This window comes from Phocoena phocoena, chromosome 4 (assembly GCF_963924675.1).
Source record: "Phocoena phocoena chromosome 4, mPhoPho1.1, whole genome shotgun sequence".
Classification (NCBI taxonomy): Eukaryota; Metazoa; Chordata; class Mammalia; order Artiodactyla; family Phocoenidae; genus Phocoena; species Phocoena phocoena.
In genome coordinates, this window is record NC_089222.1 from 138,863,884 (window position 1) to 138,884,774 (window position 20,891).

The 20,891-nt window shown below is 43.1% G+C and overlaps 1 protein-coding gene across 4 annotated transcripts in view; it reads left to right on the top strand.

Moving 5' to 3' along the window:
- The window catches only part of DYRK1A (dual specificity tyrosine phosphorylation regulated kinase 1A), a 93,800-nt gene extending 81,822 nt beyond the window's left edge, over window positions 1-11,978 (top strand). For 2 of the 4 annotated variants that reach the window (XM_065876014.1, XM_065876015.1), the window contains exons 8-10: window positions 1,155-1,461; window positions 1,939-2,063; window positions 8,719-9,339. In XM_065876014.1, coding sequence (XP_065732086.1) covers window positions 1,155-1,461; window positions 1,939-2,063; window positions 8,719-9,339 — 1,053 coding nt within the window. Of the gene's footprint in view, window positions 1-1,154; window positions 1,462-1,938; window positions 2,064-8,718 lie in introns of all 4 variants that reach the window. The other 2 variants (XM_065876012.1, XM_065876016.1) reach the window with 2 other exon arrangements.
- Window positions 11,979-20,891: the final 8,913 nt, after the last annotated feature.

The window sequence follows — 20,891 nt, forward strand, 5'->3', positions numbered from 1 at the left end:
TGTTTGGAAACTGCAGAGATCTTTTATGCATTGTTGCCCAGCCAGCAACCCGCTGCTAACTCTTGGTGCCTCGGGGTGATCTGTGTCCATAATGCTGCTCTGGACCCAGCTCTGCAGCGCCCTGGGGGACCCTCCCTGGGTCGTCTGCTTGTCCCGTCCTGTGGCCCAGCCACACGTGGCTGTTAGAAGTTGTTTGGGAGTTGGGCTGGACTCTTCTTAGTCACATTTGTGGCATTTGCTCCTTCTCCCACCATAAGTCTCTTCTTTCCTAGGAAAGACTCTTCATTTTCTAGAATTTAGTCAATCTGGTTTCTTTAGTCCTCAGCTCTCTGATAGGTTTTTAAAAAGCAGTGATTTTGTTGTGTGCCTGCCTGGCTTGTTCTTGATTTTAGAGTAAGAGCGATGGTCTCTTGCGAATTTCTACATTGTACCTAGAAGCAAAAATCCAGTGATACTATTCTGAATAAATTCAGTATTCATAGGGATTTTAAAGGTTATACTGTTATCTGTTAAAATGAGTTCCCAGAAAATCTCAGCACATGTTGAGGCAATTTATTATTAGACATATTTTCTATCAATAAAATGAGGCATAAATAATTTACTTCTGATTCTTTTATCTGCATATGAGCAGGTAGGGTTAGACCCATGATTCTTTATTAGGAGTGATCTTTAAAGCTTTAATGAGCCACTGTTACTGAGTAAGTGCCCCTGAGTTCACAGGTGTATTGGGCAGAAAAGAGGTTCACAACCACTGGTTGGCACACTTCCTTTGTAAAGGACCCCATAGTAAAGGTTTCGGCTTTGTGGGCTTCTGTTGAGTATTCTTACTTGGTTTTTTTTTTTTTTACAACCTTTAAAAATATGAAAACCATTCATAGTGGAGGCTATATAAAAATAGGCTCTGAGCCAGGCCATAGTTTGCTGATCTCTGGGCTAGATGATCTTTATAGTCATTTCTGGTCTCAAAATTGAATTTCTCCTAAGTACAGTGTGTTCGGAATAGTATGTGTGAAAATACAGAGGCTCTAACTATAAAGCATTCTTTTTAATAAAGGCCTCAACATTATCATACATGTAAGCATATTTGACATTATGTAGGCTTTTACATATTCCATCAGATTTAGAGAAAGCCTTTTTATCTTTTTTCTCTTTAGGAGTATAAACCACCAGGAACCCGCAAACTTCATAATATTCTCGGAGTAGAAACAGGAGGACCTGGTGGGCGTCGTGCTGGGGAATCGGGTCATACAGTAGCTGACTACTTGAAGTTCAAAGACCTCATTTTAAGGATGCTTGATTATGACCCCAAAACTCGAATTCAACCTTACTATGCCCTGCAGCACAGTTTTTTCAAGAAAACAGCTGATGAAGGTACAAATACAAGTAATAGCGTATCCACGAGTCCTGCCATGGAGCAGTCACAGTCTTCGGGCACCACCTCCAGTACATCTTCAAGCTCAGGTCTGTTCTTTTGATATTATATTAGGCTTTGAAATGTTTCCTCTTTTCTTTACAAAGTGGGGGTTATTTTAAAGTTTTTTAAAGTTTGTTAATGGGTGGGAGGAATTATTTTTCCCGAACCTGTTCTTTGTGGCTAGTAAAAAAATTCACCTCCCCCAAAGCTCTGACACTTAATTATGCGTGTAATAAATTCTGCTTGGGAACAATACTCCTTATTAGCCAAATTTTAAAATTGTTTTTAAGATGGAAATACTTGGTTCACATGCTTGAGTTTTCCCCTGACTTAACCAAACTTGGTCGTATTTCAGTTCAGGGGTTGATGTGAAAGAACACAGAATTGGAAGCCTTCCTGGTATACTTCAGGTTAATAGACTGTTTTGGTGACTCACTTCCCGTTTTAATGTTATAGTTTTAGGGTATATACTTGAACAAAATTAACTTTACACTCACAAGCTGTACCGTGTTGTGATGCTTCAGGTGGGTCATCGGGGACGAGCAACAGTGGGAGAGCCAGGTCGGACCCAACGCACCAGCATCGGCACAGCGGCGGGCACTTCACAGCTGCTGTCCAGGCCATGGACTGTGAGACACACAGTCCCCAGGTGAGCGGTCACACAGCCCTTCATTCACGCCCTCCACTGCGCCCAGGCGTACCAGTGTTGGATGCCAAGTGGTTTTAGAATGATAACGTCATTTACTCTAAAAGGTTCATAGCTTCCTTGGTTGTAAGGAATTCTAACTTACACATCCTTGCAACATTTTCCCTCCGTGTTTAGAGATAGCTCCCGTTTATTGAGTGCATACCAGCAGCTGCTCCAGGTGTTTATCTTGTTTACTCCGGCAGCATTTTGAGCCTTGCCCTGTTTGGATTTTCATTTTACTTTGGGAACTGTGACTTCAAGGTTTAGGGAACTTTCCGAGGTGCGTGATCTTAATTACTGCACTCCGCTGCCTCTTGTGATCTGCTGTCACTGATAGTCCTAGATTCTGAATCAGATTGTGGTTTGATTTTCACCTCCATTTTTTGTTTTGAAGGTGTTTTGTTAAAGAGGATCTAATTAAGGGGTGAAGCAGATGATGGTAGTCAGAATATTTATTAAATACTCTTTGTAAAACAATAAGTAAATTCATACTGAGTACTGCATTATGACGTTTACAGTGAGAGGCAAGGATATCATCTAATGAGAAATAAAATGGACATTGATGAATATCACTGCCCATTCTTGGGACTGGGGCAGCTGAGTGCTGGTGGAGAAAGGCAAACCTGTAGATGCATTGTTACCCCTGTTAATTCGTAGTCACCAGCATCTACTTGGGCAAGCTTGCATGTTTCTCAGGTCATCACATCGTGCTCCCATTCTCTTTAATAAATGCTTCACCCTCTCCTACTCTTGCTAGAAACCTTTGCCTCGCCTTCTCTGCTCTCCCTCACTCCTCACTGTGTAAGGAACAGTCCTCAGAAAGGAGCGCCTCACTGCGTGTCACCAGCCACCTCGCCCCACCGCCATGTGTGCTTGTCCCCTTTCTCCCGCCCCTTGTCAGCAGGGGCAGCAGCTCCTGCCTGGGGTCAGCCACCTCGGGCCCTGCCCCTCTCCTCCCACCTGCACAGGACTTGGCCCTGCTCAGCCACTGGCCCCTGTGTCCTCTGCTCGCCTTCTTCCCGTCAGCACCTGATCATCCCCAGCTCTCCCCCATCTGAAGCAGAACCTTTCCCTGGCCCTTGTCTTCCTCGCCCCACATTTCTGCTACTATTACTTCACCCTTTAAGAAGTCTTCAGCTGCTCCAGTTGGGCTGCTTCCCAACTCAGGAAACTGTTCCTGTGGAGTCACAGTGGTCATTACTGAGGAGCCCGGCAGACACTCAGTCACTTGTCTCTCTCTCGTCCTCACTCACGTTGACACAGCCCTGGCCTCTCTGTGCCTTTTTTTTTTTTGCAGTACGCGGGCCTCTCACTGTTGTGGCCTCTCCCGTTGCGGAGCTCAGGCTCCGGACGCGCAGGCTCAGCGGCCATGGCTTATGGGCCCCGCCGCTCCACGGCATGTGGGATTTTCCCGGACCGGGGCACAAACCCCGTGTCCCCTGCATCGGCTGGCAGACTCTCCACCACTGCGCCACCAGGGAAGCCCCTCTCCATGCTTTTTGTAGCACTCTCCTCTGCCTTCCCGGACAGGATGGCCCTCATCCCAGCCCACCCCCTTCCTTCACTGTCTCCTTTTCGGATTCTCTGCTCCCCCTCGGCCATGTAAACGTGGGTGGTCTGTGTCCTGTCTCTCACCTTAAACACTTCCTAGTGACCTCACCTGCTCTTACCAATGACTGCAGCTACCATCTCGATGTCGGTCACTTTACGTCTTTATTTCTGATCTAGACTTCACTCCTGAGCCCCACACCTTTATTTCTAATCATTGACTATAAATACCGTTTTGGAAGTCCCTACAGCATAACACTACAGATGCATCCTATAAACTGATGTCATCATTTTCTCCTCCGCCAAAGCTCATCTCCTTTTATCTGTATCAATACAAGTGGCCCTGAATGTACCCATTTGCTCAGGTCGTACACCTGGCACCTGGGGAGTTCATTCTTGACTCCTCTCTCCCTCACCCCCCACCTTGAATCCAATGGTAAATAGTATGGATTCTGAATATCCTACATATGTGTCTGTTCTCTCTACTTCACCCCCTTGGTACAATCATCTCTAGCTTATCTTGCTATAAAGATTATTCCAACTGGACTTCCAGCGTCCAGTTTCATTCACCAGTTCGCCTCTGTTCTCTTCTCTGCAGCCTAGTGAATGTTCAGTAGAGCAGTCTGATCCAGCTCTTTCCCCTGCTTTCAACCAGTTTCTGGCTTTCTCTTGTACTTAAAAAAAAAATTGCGACTTCTTACACAGGATTCAGTGATTTCTGTCATCTGGCTCCTACCCAGGCATCCTTCCTCCTCTTCATTCATCCTGGTCTTCCTGGAATTTTTTTTTTTTTTTTCATTTTTCAGACTGTATACCATGTTCCCTTTCACATTTCTCACATTGACCGTGCTCAGCCTGGAATAAGCTTTTCCTCTGTCTTTGCTTTGGTGACTACTATATATCCTTCAGGTCTCAAATATCACGGCCAGAGGCTTTCCCTAATTCTTTAGAACGACCTTCCTTCTTCCATCCCTTTCTCCCAGTTTCTAAATTAATGTTATTAGTTTTATGTAGTCTTTCTGCGATGTTTTATACATATGCAAGCAAATACAAATGTATATCCTTCACCTAACCTTTGTACACAAATGGTAGCATACCGTGCACACTGTTTCACATCTTGTTTTTTTTATTTTAACATGTTTTACATATATTTTTATTTATTTATTCATTTATTTATTTTTGCTGTACGCGGGGCTCTCACTGTTGTGGCCTCTCCCGTTGCAGAGCACAGGCTCTGGACGTGCAGGCTCAGTGGCCATGGCTCACGGGCCCAGCCGCTCTGCGGCATGTGGGATCTTCCCGGACTGGGGCACGAACCCGTGTCCCCTGCATCGGCAGGCGGACTCTCAACCACTGCGCCACCAGGGAAGCCCTACATATATTTTAAAATATATATTATGGAGCTCTTTCTGTATCATATAGGGGAGCTTTTTCATTCTTTTTGTTGTGTTTTTAACAGTCACACAGTATTCCATTGTTTAGATATTCCAAGTCATTGCAGTAGTTCCCTATTAATGGACATTTAGCTTATTTCCAATCTTTTTCACTACTGCAAATAATGCTGTAATAAATAACCCTACATATAAATCATCCACACACATGCAGTTTATATGTGATATGAGTTCCTGGATGTGAAATTGCTGGGTCAAAGAGTAACGTGGTTTGTCATTTTGATAGCTGTTGCCAGATTGCTCTCCATATAGTTTTACCAGTTTAGCCTCCCACTAACAGAGTTTGGAGAAGCAGTCAGTGTGATCACCTTTGGATCAGTCTGAACTGAAAAACCTGGTATTGGACAGAGTATAGTTACATTTCACTTATTTCTTCTTTCCGTGAATTTAAGTAGCTTCATAGTTTAAGAACCATTAATATTTTCTGAGAACTTTCTGCCTATTTTTCTACTGGATTATTTTCAATAGTTTTTCTTGAATTTTGATTCTGAGACCACCTTAGGTGAGTGGTCTTAATGATCTGTGCTAGCCACTGGTGATAAAGACACAGGCTTTGCCGTGACACAGAAAATAAATAAAACGAATCAAATGAATAGAAATTTCAAGTACTATTAACTGTTAAAAAGAAAATAAGACAGGATAATGTAATAGAGAGTAGTGATTTGTTGGGTGGGAGGTATTAATTCAGATAGGCCGAACTGATAACAGGTAGACCCCCCAAAATATGGTAGCTGAAAGAATGTGAAGTTTCTTTTTTATGTAATAGTCCAGAGTGGGTATTCAGGTTAGTGGCGTTGGCTCTCTCCCACATCCTGGGTTCCTACCATCTTATGACTGCCCCATCCCCAAGGGCCTAGTTGTCTGCTGCATCTGGCAGACAGAAGGACTTGGGATGTATTTTGTGGGCCAGATCTGGCTGTAACATAGGAACCTTCATTCATATTCCATTGACTAAAACAGTCATATGGCCATGTCTAAGTACAGGGGAGGCTGGGGAGTAAGCATAGTGCAGCCTTATGCTCAGGAAGAAGAGTATGTTTTTTGAGGACAATTTGGAACCTCTGCCACAGAAATTGGGGGAGCATTAGCCAGAGTGGTGAGGGAAGACTCTGGAACTGAAATGATGAGAAAGAATCATCCAAGCAGAAATTAGAAATCAGAGCATTCTAGGCAGAAGGGAACAGTAAGTACAAACACCCTGAGGCTTCTGAAAGATGTTGACTAGGTAGAGGAATAGAAGGAAGATCCTGTGTAGTAGGAACTTAGGCAGCAAGAGGAAGGATGGCTAGAGGAAAAGGTTGGAGAAATGAGCATTGGCCAGATTGTTTATGGATTTTGGATTATTTTCTTCATCTATTCATCCATCAGTGGGCACTTACTTGGGTTGTTTCCATATTTTGGCTATTGTAAATAATGCTGAAGTGAATGAACATGGGGGTACATATATCTTTTCAAGATACTGTTGTTGTTTTCTTCATATAAATACCCAGAAGTGGAATTGCAGGATCATATGGTAGTTCTGTTTTTAATTTTTTGAAGAACCTCCTCCATACTGTTTTCCATAGTGGCTGCACTAATTTATATTCCCACCAAGCAGTGCATGAGGGTTCCCTTTTTTCCACATCCTCACCAACACTTGCTATTTGTTGTCTTTTTGATAATAGCCATTCTCATGGGTGTGAAGTGATATCTCGTTGTGGTTTTGATTTGAATTTCCCTGATGGTTCATGATGTTGAGCTTCTTTTCCTGTACCTATTGGCCATCTGTATGTCTTCTTTGGAAACATGTCTAGTCAGATCTTCTGCCCATTTTTCAATCAGATTGTTTGGATTTTTGCTGTTGAGTTTTATCAGTTCTTTATATATTTTGTATATTAGCCTGTTATCAGATAATGTGATTGACAAATATTTTCTCCCATTCAGTAAGTTGCCTTTTCATTTTGTTGATGGTTTCCTTTACTGGGCAGTAGCTTTTTAGTATGTTGTCATCCCATTTATTTATTTTTGCTTTTGTTGCTTTTGCTTTGGTGTCAGATTCAAAAAATTATCACCAAGACCTTTGTGAAGGAGCTTGTTACTGCCTATGTTTTCTTCTAGGAGTTTTATGGTTTCAGGTCTTGCATTCAAGTCTTTAATCCATTTTGAGTTAATGTTTGTGTTTTGTGTAAGATAGTGTGGTTGAGTTTCATTCTTTGGTATGTGGCTGTCTAGTTTTACCAACACCATTTATTGAAGAGACTGTCCTTTCTCCATTGTATATTCTTCGTTCCTTTGTCATAAATTAATTGACCATATATGCGTAGATTTATTTCTGGGCTCTCTCTTCCATTCCATTGATCTATGTGCCTTTTTTTATGTCAGTACCATACTGTTTTAATTGCTATAGCTTTGTAGTATAGTTAGATACCAGGGAGCATGATGCCTCCATCTTTGTTCTTCTTTCTCAAGATTGCTTTTGCTATTTGGGTTTCTTTGTGGATTACAAATTTTAGGATTATTCTTTTTTTTTTTTTTTTTTTTTAAATGACGTTGGAATTTTGTGGGGGATTGCATTGAATCTGTAGATTGCTTTGGGTAGTTGGGACATTTTAACAACATTGATTCTTACACTCTTCCAGTCTGTGAGCATGGACTATCTTTCCATTTATTTGTGTCTTCTTCTTCCAGACCTTCTTCTTCTACAGGTCCTTTACTTCCTTGGTTAAAGTTATTTCTTGATATTTTATTCTTTTTGATACAGTTGTACATGGGATTGTTTTCTTTTTCTGTTTCATTATTAGTGTATAGAAATGCAGTCGATTTTTGTGTATTGATTTTATATCCTGCAACCTTATTGAGTTCATTTATTAGTTCTAACAGTTTTCTTACGGAGTCTTTAGGGTTTTCCATATAATGTAATGTTACGTCATCTGCAGGTAGTGACCATTTTACTTCTTTATTTCCAATGTGAATGACTTTTCTTTTTCTTGCCTAATTTGGATTTGTGTTTTAAAAAAACTGTTCTTGCTACTCTTTGGAGAATGGTTTGGAAAAAGGCAAAGATGGAAGATGGGAGTTGATTTAGGAGGCTGTTACATTAGTGTAGGCAAGAGATGATAGTGACCTAGGATAGAGCAGTCTTGGTGGAGATGGAGAAAAGAGGCCAGATTTGGGTTCTATTTTGGAGGTAGCTTTAGTAGTACTTGCTGATGGTTGGATGGAGGAATGGTTGAGCAGCTAGATGGGTACTAGTGGTTCTATTAAAACAGGAAAGATTGGAGAGAGGAGGAGCTTTAGGGGGAAAGTAAAGAATGCCTTTTGGACCTGTCAGAAATATTTGCTATCTGGCCCTTTCCAGAAGAAGTTTGCTGACCCCTGGCATAAACAGTGCTCCCAAGGAAAGAAAGTGGCGAGTAAAATACATGAGTATGGGTGTAACTTGCTAAAAATTGAAGCTTTCATAATAAAATATTTTTCACTCTTGAACACATTTGGAAGTTTGTGTTATAGAACTGTCTAACACATTAAAGTTTCAAAACCCTCTCTCTAACTAATGTAGATGCTAGTGTTGTAGCTTTTTATCGAAGATTAAAGCTTGGAAATGGTACTCTTAATCGTTTTAAAATCTGTTCTTACAGGTGCGTCAGCAATTTCCTGCTCCCATTGGTTGGTCAGGCACTGAAGCTCCTACACAAGTCACTGTTGAAACTCATCCTGTTCAAGAAACGACCTTTCATGTAGCCCCTCAACAGAATGCATTGCATCATCACCATGGAAACAGTTCCCATCACCATCACCACCACCACCATCACCACCACCACCATGGACAACAAGCCTTGGGCAACCGGACCAGGCCAAGGGTCTACAATTCTCCAACAAATAGCTCCTCTACCCAGGATTCTATGGAGGTTGGCCATAGTCACCACTCCATGACATCCCTGTCTTCCTCAACTACTTCTTCCTCTACATCTTCCTCCTCTACTGGTAATCAAGGCAATCAGGCCTACCAGAATCGCCCAGTGGCTGCTAATACCTTGGACTTTGGACAGAATGGAGCTATGGACGTTAATTTAACCGTCTACTCCAATCCCCGCCAAGAGACTGGCATAGCTGGACATCCAACATACCAATTTTCTGCTAATACAGGTCCTGCACATTACATGACTGAAGGACATCTGACAATGAGGCAAGGGGCTGATAGAGAAGAGTCCCCCATGACAGGAGTTTGTGTGCAACAGAGTCCTGTAGCTAGCTCGTGACTAAATTGAAACTTGAGTTTGTTTCTTGTGTGTTTTTATAGAAGTGGTGTTTTTTTCCAAAAAACAAAGTGCAAAGCTGCTTGAATCAGAAGGAGATTAACACACTGAACCGCTACAAGAGGGCAAAGCTGACTTTTTTTTTTTTTTAACTTGAAAAGATTGCAAAGGGACAGTGAAGTTTTTAAAAGAGCCATGTCCAAACCCATCTTCACGGATAGCTCAGAGGTGTCCTCTTTTTGCCTCCCCCATTTTAACTCGCCACATCCCAGTCATAGTGGGGTTTTTGTCTTTCTATTCCACAGAAGTTGTTGTTCAGATGTTGGTCTTAATCATTTGCCAACTAATTTTAAAATAAAAGGCACTGCACATAATTTGCATTTTAAAGGGCCCCATGAGGGTGTTTTTCCTTCCATTTTTGTTTTTCCTTTTTTCCTTCCCGTTTTTGTTTTGTTTTCATTTTGTTTAGGGTGGGGGGTGGGATATTTGGGGTTTTAAGTCCTCTAAACACACTTGGGCACGGAAATGCAGTACTGTAAGGAAGAGGGACCTCCAGCTCACACAAACATCACCTTCAGCTGTATGGAAGGGACGGTTGTATTGGAGTTTGTAAGGCACAGTAAGCATGCTAAGTGGCGGGATCAGAACTCTCCTGTCTGAACCTACTGAGGAGCAAAGCAGCAATTGCCTGGGATCCTGTGGGTCTCCCGTTGTTGAGGCCACAGTGAGCTAGTAATGGAACGTGACTGGTCTCCTAACCAAGGTGCACTGAGAAGCAATCAACGGGTCAGTTGTGGCCAGTCCTGGGGAGGTCTGAGTGGTGGTCTTTGGGATAACCTTTGGCCTTATGGATTTGGACTCGAAGTTAGAAGAGCCTACCATTTCAGATGCAATCACTTTTGGACATGCTTTTGCAGACAGTCCTTAATGCTGAAAACACAGAGAATGGGTAATTCAAGAGGCCTTTCTTTTAAAATAGACTTTTGTGACCCACTAATTGTAAGGTATTGCAAGGTCACTTTGCGTGTGTCATAAAGTTGACTTCCTTATTGGTTGAAGGTCACAGAAGTAGTGGTTTGCTTTGATGGAAATAGCTACAGCTGTGTCCCTTCCTGCTTTTTACTTTTTCTTTTGCTTTTTCTCGGCACGTGGTATCTCCACCATTTCTTCTGCACAAAGATGTCTTCTGTTCATCCTGAACATTTTTAAAAAAATGCAGAATTTTATGTGACTGCTTTTTTGCCTCACAATTATGCTGTGAATTTTACAAAAATTTATTTTCTTTTTTGATAATTTATTGTACCAAAGCTGTTTTTATAGCACATAGATGTCTGTAACCAATAATGTAGCAGTTCTGCACTTTGACACAAGGTGTAACTAGACCATTTTTAAATGTCAGTTGAAAATTATGGCTGTACTATTGCTTAAACAAAACTGGAACTGTTGTTGAATCCATAGCCAATACATTTACAGCAATCTGTGTACTGAACATAATAGATTGACATCTAACTCAAGATTACAACAGCTGTTACATCCTAAATGTGTTCAGGCTTCTGAAGGTAAAGGGACACTGGATCCAGAAGCTGTGGAACCAGCAGTTGATTCTTGTATTCCTGATTAACCTACTTGTAAACTTGAAAGCAAGACCTTGATTGCACCAACAGGTCCAAACTATGAGCACGAGTAAAGCAAAACTTGCATGCATGACCCGGAAGGGAACAGGCTGGTGTCTAACAGGTGCCTAGTTTTGAGATTGTGCTGCCTTAATGTAACACAGTCTGGCAGTTGCTAAATTTGTGTTCCCATTTTAAATTGACCAATTCTATGGTGTTAAACTTTTGAGCGGTTGAGTTGGGAGAATGAAGATTAAGGAATTTACCTGTCCGGAATCAAAGAAGCCTAGAAAAGAAGCAGTAATCTACCTCTGCCGATAACCCTGTTCAAAACAACTCAGCAGAAACACCACATTACTTTTTATGGGTCAATTCCATGTGGCTGACTAGATCAATTTTTTCTGAACAAGAGCAGGTTTTTATATGTAATCAGTGACAAAAGAAAAAAGGCTTAAAACTATGTGAATGGAAACTTGGGAATATCAGTTTTTATAAACCACAAAAATTTTTTTTGTTGTTAATCAGGAAATCCGTATTTATTTTGTAATTAAATGTCAAGCCTGTGGATGGATTTTTGAACTCAGTAGTTCATAAAGTTTACAGTGAATAAAAGGACATCATCTTGAGTCTAGCAATATCAAAAGGAATTCAGTAGTTACTGCTGTTTAGGAATATAAGGTGAAGATACATGGGTCAGGTCATTTTCTGTGCTGGTTGCCACATCTTAGCAAGCACCAAAAACCGAAAGCAGTTTTTAAACCGCTATTTACATAAAGGAAGTCATAAAATCCAATGCTTCTGCATACTGTGTTATGTTACAGTCCAGTTTTGTGTGCTTTACTACACGGTTTGGTTACAGGACTTCTGTGCATTGTAAACATAAACAGCATGGAAAAGGTTAAATACCTGTGTGCAGATTGTAAGATCTGGTCCGGACTTGCTGTGTATATTGTAACGTTAAATGAAAAAGAACTCCCCTTTGTATTATAGTCATGCGGTCTTATGTATGATAAACAGTTGAATAATTTGTCCTCAGACTCTTTACTATGCTTTTTTAAAATTAATTTAAGAAAAATGTAAACATAGTCGAAATCTTTCTATGCAATTAACCTGGTCCAGGTAACGAATGGTCTGGTAGGTATACTGACTATAAGTTTAGTCAGACGTGTAGAAAGGAAAACAGTAGTTGCATCAACGTAGGCTTCAGAAATCTTGGAAAGTAAACATTGGAGGTTTAACAGACCATTTTGATTTTTTAAAATTGTTTCTTTACTTGATATTCACAGTTTCTCTTTGATTCAAAGTGCTCATAGGCCGTAATGTTTAGGATGGATGTGAGAGTTAGATGATTTTCTCTAGGATTTGACCTGCTTGGAAGCAAGAGGAAATACAAATAATATTGTTCTTCTTTCCCCAGATCCTTGATGGGGGCCTATCAGGGACTTTATACAAGAAAGTCTAGAATTCCTGCCACAGTGAATTAATCCTAACCTGAAGTCTCCTGTTTTTTATAAGTTAGCCTGCATAAGTATACATTAAGGTGGCTTTCAGAAGGCAAAAAACTTACTGTAAATTTAAATGTGATTTTGTAAAATTCAGATTGTCTACATAAAGTGCACTTACCACCTGTATGAAAGAAACTTCCTTTAGTGTTTTTCTTAGGGTAATGAGCATTTTATAGGTAAGTGGCACATTTTGTATATCAGAATCAGTATCCAAAAAACTTAGGCTTATTTTTATTTAATGAATATTAGAACTGTTGATACATGTGAAAAATCATTAGGGCTACAATAATTATATAAGGCCCACAAGATGACGACTCTGTTTGCTACTGTATCGTCTTTCCCAGCTCCTATGTTGTTAAACTTATTGTTGTAATAAGTCTTATAATAAGGCAATACAAAGATGAGATAGTAAATGCTAAATTTCTTCTAGATTAGTTCCCCAGTTTCCTTTTGGCCTGCCTTTACTCTGTTAGCTCTCAGAATACAAGTTCAGTACTCATTTTTATATCCATTTTTGTAGTGGTGACCAAAGCTAACAGATCAGACGGTTCATTCCAGATACAGAACTTGGTCTTAGTGCCATATATGAAAAAAAAGGTTTGAAATTTTAAGATTAGGGTTAGGAGAAAAACCGATCGGTATACTGAGTCTATTCAGATTTCTTAGAATCCTTGGGATTGCTCGACATTGGGAAGCCTTTGGTGTCAGGAAGTGCAGAGTAGAAGGTCTCATTTTCTTAACCATGGATCTCTTTCCCTAGACTTGTTTCCTAGGGTGAAAACATACATCAAGTAATTTTTAGTACTAAGAAGAAAACCCTAAGAACATAGCTTATCGTATTCTTCATCATCCCTCATAATGCATAGCAGTAACCTGTCTCCCCGTCCCCTAAGAACCATCTTGTGGGTATCACCTGGGCTTTCACACTCTAGTATTAATTCCTACATATCCCTGTGTTTAAAGCTCTCGTTATTTTTTTGTGGAAGACTCATTTAGGATGGTTAAGTGGTCTTGTCGGTTTGTGCGTTTTTCTTTCTCTTTGGCATTATGTACAGCCAAGGTCTCTGGTTTCAGCTGCTCACAGGAAAACATGATAAAAGAGCTAAGGTGTTCTTGCATCGTAATTTTTGGGGATACCATTCACCTTAACACAGAGAGGGCCCGAGGTATTTGTCATCAGTTTTCTTACCTTAGATCTTCAAAGACGAAAGTATTTCTCCAACTAAAACACAATGATTTAAATGTGTACCAGATAACTAGGTAGAGCCCCACAGGTTTCAGTATCAGCTTCTTTACATGAAAACACGGGGTTTATTTATTTATTTATTTATGTTTTGCAGTACGCGGGCCTCTCAGTGTTGTGGCCTCTCCCGTTGCGGAGCACAGGCTCCGGATGTGCAGGCTCAGAGGCCGTGGCTCACGGGCCCACCCGCTCCACGGCATGTGAGATCTTCCCGGACCGGGGCATGAACCCGTGTCCCCTGCATCGGCAGGTGGACTCTCAACCACTGCGCCACCAGGGAAGCCCAAAACACAGGGTTTTTGTTTTTTTACATAATTTCACACCTTGAGGGTATGACCTTTTATTAAAGAGAGCGGTGGGAATGACTTAAGTTTCAGGCTTGGCATGTCATGAATTCCCTGCCACCTGCAGCAGGACTTGGGGACGCTGCTTCAGAGCAGCGAGGAGGGAAGATGGAGCTCCAGTTCGCTTCCTTGTGCCTTAACTGGATGTCAGTGTCCAGTCTCAGCTGGGTTCTGAAGGAACAGAGGTACTGCGGTAGGAATCTTGTTGGCTGGTAAAACGCAGTTTAAATGTGCGGCAGGAAAAATGGGTGACAAAGCTCCTGGTGAAGGTTGGAGGAGGTGGGCCGTAAGTGAGCGTACACCCGTTCCGGGTGAAGGTGGTGCCCTTGGGTGTTGCAGGCTCGGGTGTGGTCAACCGTGTGCTCTCAGATCTAGAAAGATACTTGAGGACTTTTCAGGTTGCAACATGTAGAAAGGCCATGTAGGAATTATATTCATTTGTCTGTTTTAAAGACCACAGTTTATTTAAGATACTTCTGTAAAATTTTATTTTATTCTTGTAAATTTTACTCCCAATATTTCCTCATTAATCACTATAGTTGCCTCAGGTCTTTAGCTGAAGCTGCAGTCAAAGGGGGAGGATTCCGAGCCAAAGGTAAGATAGAGGGGCAGGCCCTGGATGTGTGGCGGTTCTTCCTCAGGCAGGGCCATTGCCACCAGCCGAGTAGCTGGGCCCAGGGCTGGGGCCCAGGGAGGTCTGTCAAGGAGCAGCTTTGCCAGGAGAGTGTTGAATTGGTTAAAATAGAGCCCAGGGTGGTGAGTTTGTGAGTCACCCTTGACTCACTGTTGCATAGGAATGCAATAGCAGGCTGGGTGAGGATGGGGCTTGTCACCTCCCTGGACACTAAGATGACTCCTGATGGTGTCAAAGGATTATTTATGTTTTTAAAGGTCTAAAGCACGATATAGTGAAATAGTGACCCTAAGGAGAAAGTCTTCACGTACATCGCAAGCCCCCGTCTGTTGAAGAGGTGACGTGACACACGGGATCCTGAGCTGGGTGAAGTAGTTGACTTCAGGCGCTGCTCCATTAATTGCCCAGCAAATCCGTAAGCAAGATCTAGGGAAAAGAAACGGTGTGTTTGGTGAACCCTAGGTGATCTTACCAAACCGTTAAATCAGTGCTCATCAATTTAAAACGAGCTTTCAACTCTGCCACACGTCTGCCTCACCCGTAGGATTTTATAAAATCACAGATGTGCTCATCACCCTCCCAGAATTTTTGATTCAGAGAGTTGGGAGTGGGGCCTGGGTCTCTGCTTTTTAAGTGGCTTTACCGGTGACTGTGCCCTTGCATAGGATGACTTGGAGGGCCCAGAGATTGGCTTGGCTAACCGGACAGGAGTCTGAATTGAAGAACGTTTTAAAATAGTTTCATTATTGAAGTGTATATAATTAAATATATATCAACGGGTAATTAAAATTCACAACTTAGCCTGCATTATAAAATATTATAAACAAGCCTCCAAGAAAGGCAAAAATAGCAGATGTAAGTGTGTAAACCTTTCACAGTTTGTTTCTTGTCATCTTCCCTTTTGGAAGGGGTTGGTGTGACAACCTATCGGTAGCTCTCAGATGTCCCATGGGAATGGCACGTGTTACGTTTATTTCCCAGAGATGGGGCTGGGCCGTGCTGCTTCACACCTCAGTCTCGCGTGGTCTTTGTTGGCCCAGTGGCGGATTCTCCAGGGCATGGGCCACCTGGTCTGAGCGTGCAGACGTTCCGGAGGGCTCCGCAATGCAGTGGCCGCAATTTTCAACTCCAGAATCGGGTTCAAGTCCTTGCTATCCGTGCTCTTATCCTGGGCAAGTTGTTTTACTTCTCTAAGCCTCACTTTCCTTTTTTTTTTTTTTGGTAAAATGGGAATAACTGTGGTACCCACTCTGGGATTTTACGCAGCTTCACTGAGATAATGTACACAAGAATCTCAGCACAATGTAGGCGGTGCTCAATAAGTATAATCTGTAACCAGAGAGCTTGGGTCCACAGTATGAACGGATCTCCTTCGGTATCAATTTAACAAGCATCCTGTGGGAAACCGAGTGGTGTTCTCTGTGAAGGATTAAACAGGATTATTCTCCAGTTTCCTTTCATTTCTGGAGGCTGTAACTGGACGTTATTCCCTTCCTACTTGAGTTTGCTACTGCACGGTACCTACATCTATTTTAGGGTTTTGAGGTGGTGTGTTTTGTAGTTGACTTTGATATAATGTGTGATATTAAATGTTTTATAAAGGAGTTTTCTCTGTAACTTAAAGGAAGCTCTTTGGAGGCCTAACTATGGAAAGGGCCCATTTTTTAACAAGCACTGTCACTCAACCTGGCCGTCATGTGTCCGGTGGCCTCTCCCCACGTCCCTTTTCCCACTTGAAGGCATATGTTACATTTTTAGCCTTCAGAGATTTGACTTAGGGAGAAAGGAGGATAAGTAAAAAAATCAGTTCCCAAGTTCATAAACAGCGATATAATTGGGGAAGCTTTCAGAACTTAGTTATAACCCACACGTTAAAAGCTTTAAGGAGCTAGCTGCTGCTTGGTTTTTTTTGTTTTTATTCTTTATTTTGTTCATATGTTAGAGGACTCTGTACCTCCACCAGTTTGGGGGCCTGTAATTTGACTCCCTTTTCATTCCTAAGGCATCCTCCTTTCCTCAGAGCAAGCATAAGGACAAAAATGTCTTAAGACAGAAAGTCTGTTCCTTCGAGTTAGAACATATGTGTGTGGTTGACGTTACCGCACAGGAGCACGTGGCCTGTGGCTGCAGCTGGATGGAGTTCACGATGGATCTAATAATGGATTTAAATGTTTCCCTTAGGTAGGATCTAATAATGGATTTAAATGTTTCCCTGAGGTAGATAAAATGCTTTGGGGAGACAAGAGTTCCCCATGATCCTAAATTTCACATACAATGGACAGCCTCCTTCTTGTTGTAAACCAAACTGGGCTGCTTTTGTGCCTCTTAATAGCTCTCCGTCTTTCCCTGACCTGCTGGCACATCTCTGCCGTCTGGACATGCCTTGGGCGTGAGGGCCTGGCCAGCAGGAGACCTGGTGCTGACTGCACACCTCGGATCAGAGTAGGATGGGGGTGAATCTAAAACTGCTGTCAGACCTGAGAGATGCTCTGCCGTTTGCAGGGGGGCTCACACGGTCTTCATCACCGCCACTCTCTGACTCAGTACGACTGTCGCCCAGGTCCTACCCCCGGCGTGGGGAGGTGGGCGCTGCTGAGACCGTGGACACTTTTCTGAAGGTGCCTCCTGCCCACGTGTAAGGGCAATGATTTCACATCTGTACTGGTCCAGGAGGAGTCAAGTTAGGGCTTGTCCCGTGCGGCTTCCCCCGTAGTCACCAGCTGCGGTCCTTCTCCGCAGCTCAGCTTGCTCTGTGGGTGAGGGCCCTGCCTGGCTTTCACTAGGAGCGGGGCGCTAGCGGTGACTCCCCTCACTGGTCAGATAAAACCGGAGTGAACTTGAAACATCTCCCCTGCTGCCTGCAGAAGACACTCCGAATCAAAGGAAGCAATCAGTACTAACCCTGGAAGTAGAATTTATAAATGGAAGGCCCTACTCTGAAGTAAAATGTCTTACTAGCTGGAGGGATGGGGTGTGTCTTGAGGCAGGTGACATGAGGACTACCTGAGAGAAATGTGTCATGACTACCTGTCATGTGCGAGGCACTTGGCTACGTCCTAGGGCTGACGCCAAGTCCATCACTGTTCCTGGGGGTGGGGCTCAACTCCAGCTGAGCCGAGTGTTATTAGGGTCAGGGTGTGAACAGGGACCCTCTTCTGGTCCAGGGACTGGAGGGGGTTTCCCTGAGGAATTGAGGGTTAGGCTGCTAGCCTAATGGGTGAATGGGAGTTAGCCAGGTGGTGGTGGGAATGTTCTAGAATCTCAAAGAAAGAGTATATTCAGAGCCTGACGAAATGAGGAAGTGAGAGGCCTTGCAGGTATCTGTTCCTAAGCAGATGGAGTCCAGAGCCGCTTAGGAAGGAGAGCTGGCAGGCCTGGGGTGTGGATCGGACCAAGTGAGTGGCGGGGCGGGGGGGAGCAGGAGCGGAGGCGTTGGCCTGAGCAGCTTGGTGGCAGCCGTGCTGTCACTGGTATTGGGAGCGTTTGAGGTAGAGCAGGTCTCCTACACCGTCTCCCTGCAGTTCAGGACTTTGAGTGCTAAGGGCTTCCAGGACATTTAAGTGGGCATGTCAAGTAGATCGTTTGATATAAAAGGACAGGTTGAAGGGGTGAAGGTGAGGCCTGGGGTGGTAGATTTTGGTCCTTCTGTTAAGCAGGTGATGGTGACTGAGATGACGTAAAGGGAGGTGGGAGGAGAGCCTGGTCACTTTCACCAGAGAAACCTGTACAGTCGGAAAAGTAAGAGCCCACGCCTGCCTTGAGCCTCCCGGTGATTTAGGACTAGCGAGGGCAGAGGTCATCTAGGCCCTCGCCACCTGGCGTAGTCGGGACTTGCAGCATCAGCATCGCCCGTTCTGCCTGTTAGAAGCGCAGATCCTCAGGCCCGGCCCAGACCTACTCAGAACCTGCGTATTAACAACGGCTGTGGGTAATTCATATGCACGTGCAAGGGTGAGAATCACTTGCTGGCACCTCACTGGGTGAGGTGAAAACCTAAGAGAAACCTTGGAGGAAACCTAAGAGTTGAAGCAGCTTGTTCAAGGTGCCACACCTGACCAGTGACAGCCTCCAACTTCCAGGCCAGGCTCTGACCGCCACGATGACGACTTTTGGGATCACATACCACAACCTGCCGCCGGACGATCCCTCCAGCTGCTGTGACCACCCGAAGCGGAGTTATGGGTGAGACTAACATCAATTCATGTAGACTCTTGGCATGTGGGCTGAGTAAGCTTAGTGATTCTGGAAGGACTGCCTTGTTCTCATGAACCACGATAGACATGGCTTTCCTGAACCTGGAAATGTTGAACAGGTTTGTCTCTGATTGTCTTTTCATTTAACCATGTAACTAAAATAGCTCCCGGGAGACTCTGAAGAGTGAACACGGAGACTCTGCTGCTTCCCCTTCTCCTCCTCTAAATGCTGTCCCTGGTCCCCCTTCCTTTCTCCCAAGGTCATTTTTGTTCCTTCTGGTTTCCAGGGTCCAGCATTCTTCTTCCGGCTTCACCTCTTCCCTGGAGATGTTTCAGGCTGGTGTCTGGGGTGTCGTGTGACAAAGTCGGGAGCCCTTCACCCAGACTGTTTCTGCCACGTGGCAGCCATAGGCCCCTTTTATCTCTCCCACCTGTCCGCCAAGTCCAGACAAATTGTGCAAATCCAGACTGTTAGTTCAGGCCCCTAGCCCATGCCTCTGGATTAAGTGAGGCTCTTGAGGACTCTCTGAACAAAGGTAAAAATAGAGTTGTAAAAGGAAGAAAAGATAAGGAGATTCATTCTGTTTTAGTGATTATCAGGGAAGCCTTCCCTTTTTTCTTCTCTCTGAAGCATTTCAGCTTGCTCGCTCCTTGCTGCCGTTACTCACGTTTGCCCACATGCGGCTGGCAGCAAGCCCTCAGCACATATTTCCAGGGCGGTGGGCCCCTCAGGAACAGGAGGCTCCGGAAAAGCAGGGATGACTTTGGCCTCTGCTTCCTGTCTGTCACCAAAGGTTAGGTGTTGGCAAATTACAGCCACCCTCCTGCTTTGGTATGGCCTGACCAGCTAAGAATGGTTCTTATATTTTAAATGGTTGAAAAACATCAAATGAATAACATTTCATGTTGTGGAAATTATATGAAATTTAAATTTCAGTACCCATAAATGAAGTCTTATTGGAACACCACCACATTTTAAAATTTGCATATTGCCTGTGGTTGCTTTTTGCTACACTGGCAGCGTTGAGGAGTTGCCACAGAGAGCATGCGTGGCGCACTCATTTTGCCCTGCTGTTTGGTGCCCTACACGTGGCAGTGACAGTTATCAATCAACACTACTTTCAGTGCTGCATATTTTACCATGCCACGCATTTATTTTTTTATTACCCGTGTGGTCATTATGTCAAAACAAGAGAAGGGGAAAGTGGATTTCAAATATCACAGCTTTGATGGGAGTATGGGTTATTTTGTTCCTGAATTAAGTGGCAACACGCAATGATACGGTAGCTGTCACATTACAAAGAATACAATATATGTTGGCATTACCAGTCGAAACGTCCAACAAATGACTTCTAACTCACAAGAAAGCAATGGTCAGGAAAATTAGAAAATTTTAAATTGAACATCTCGTCACAGAATTCCTTCACAGAAATAAAAATTGAAAAGGAGGCTGCAACCAAAGTCAGTTTCTGATTGGCTCATTTATTAGGCAAGCAAGGAAAGCCACTTACCTATGGTGGGTTATTTCAATCGTGTGCGATGGAGCAGCTGAAGAAACAGCACCAGAGAAAGTAAGCCTGTTTAGAACTACCAGCCTTTCGACGGTAAGAGTTGCTCCAAAATTTTGCAGACAACAGGAGTAACATCAATAGTCAATTAAAACACAAAGCAAATGATTTTGAGTGTTTTTCTGTGACTCTTTTTTACAAGAGTTGATGTATGTTAGCTTACTTGAGGAGCCTGTGCTAAGTTGGAAATTAGCCTTTGTGCACACCCTGTGGTGTAACAACTACAGACAGAAATATTTTCAAAGTTGAGAAACTGAGTACAACCTGGAGTGGAATCTGCTAAGATGTGCTACAACTGATGGTGGAAAAAATATGTGAAGAGTAGAAAAGGGATTAACGGGACAAACTTACCATGCTTGTGATAATATAAGGTGTTAAAGTGTAGGGTTATTTGTTGTATTATTTAAATCACTGGGTATGTTGTGGAAAATATTTGAATCATGTGTTATTGAACC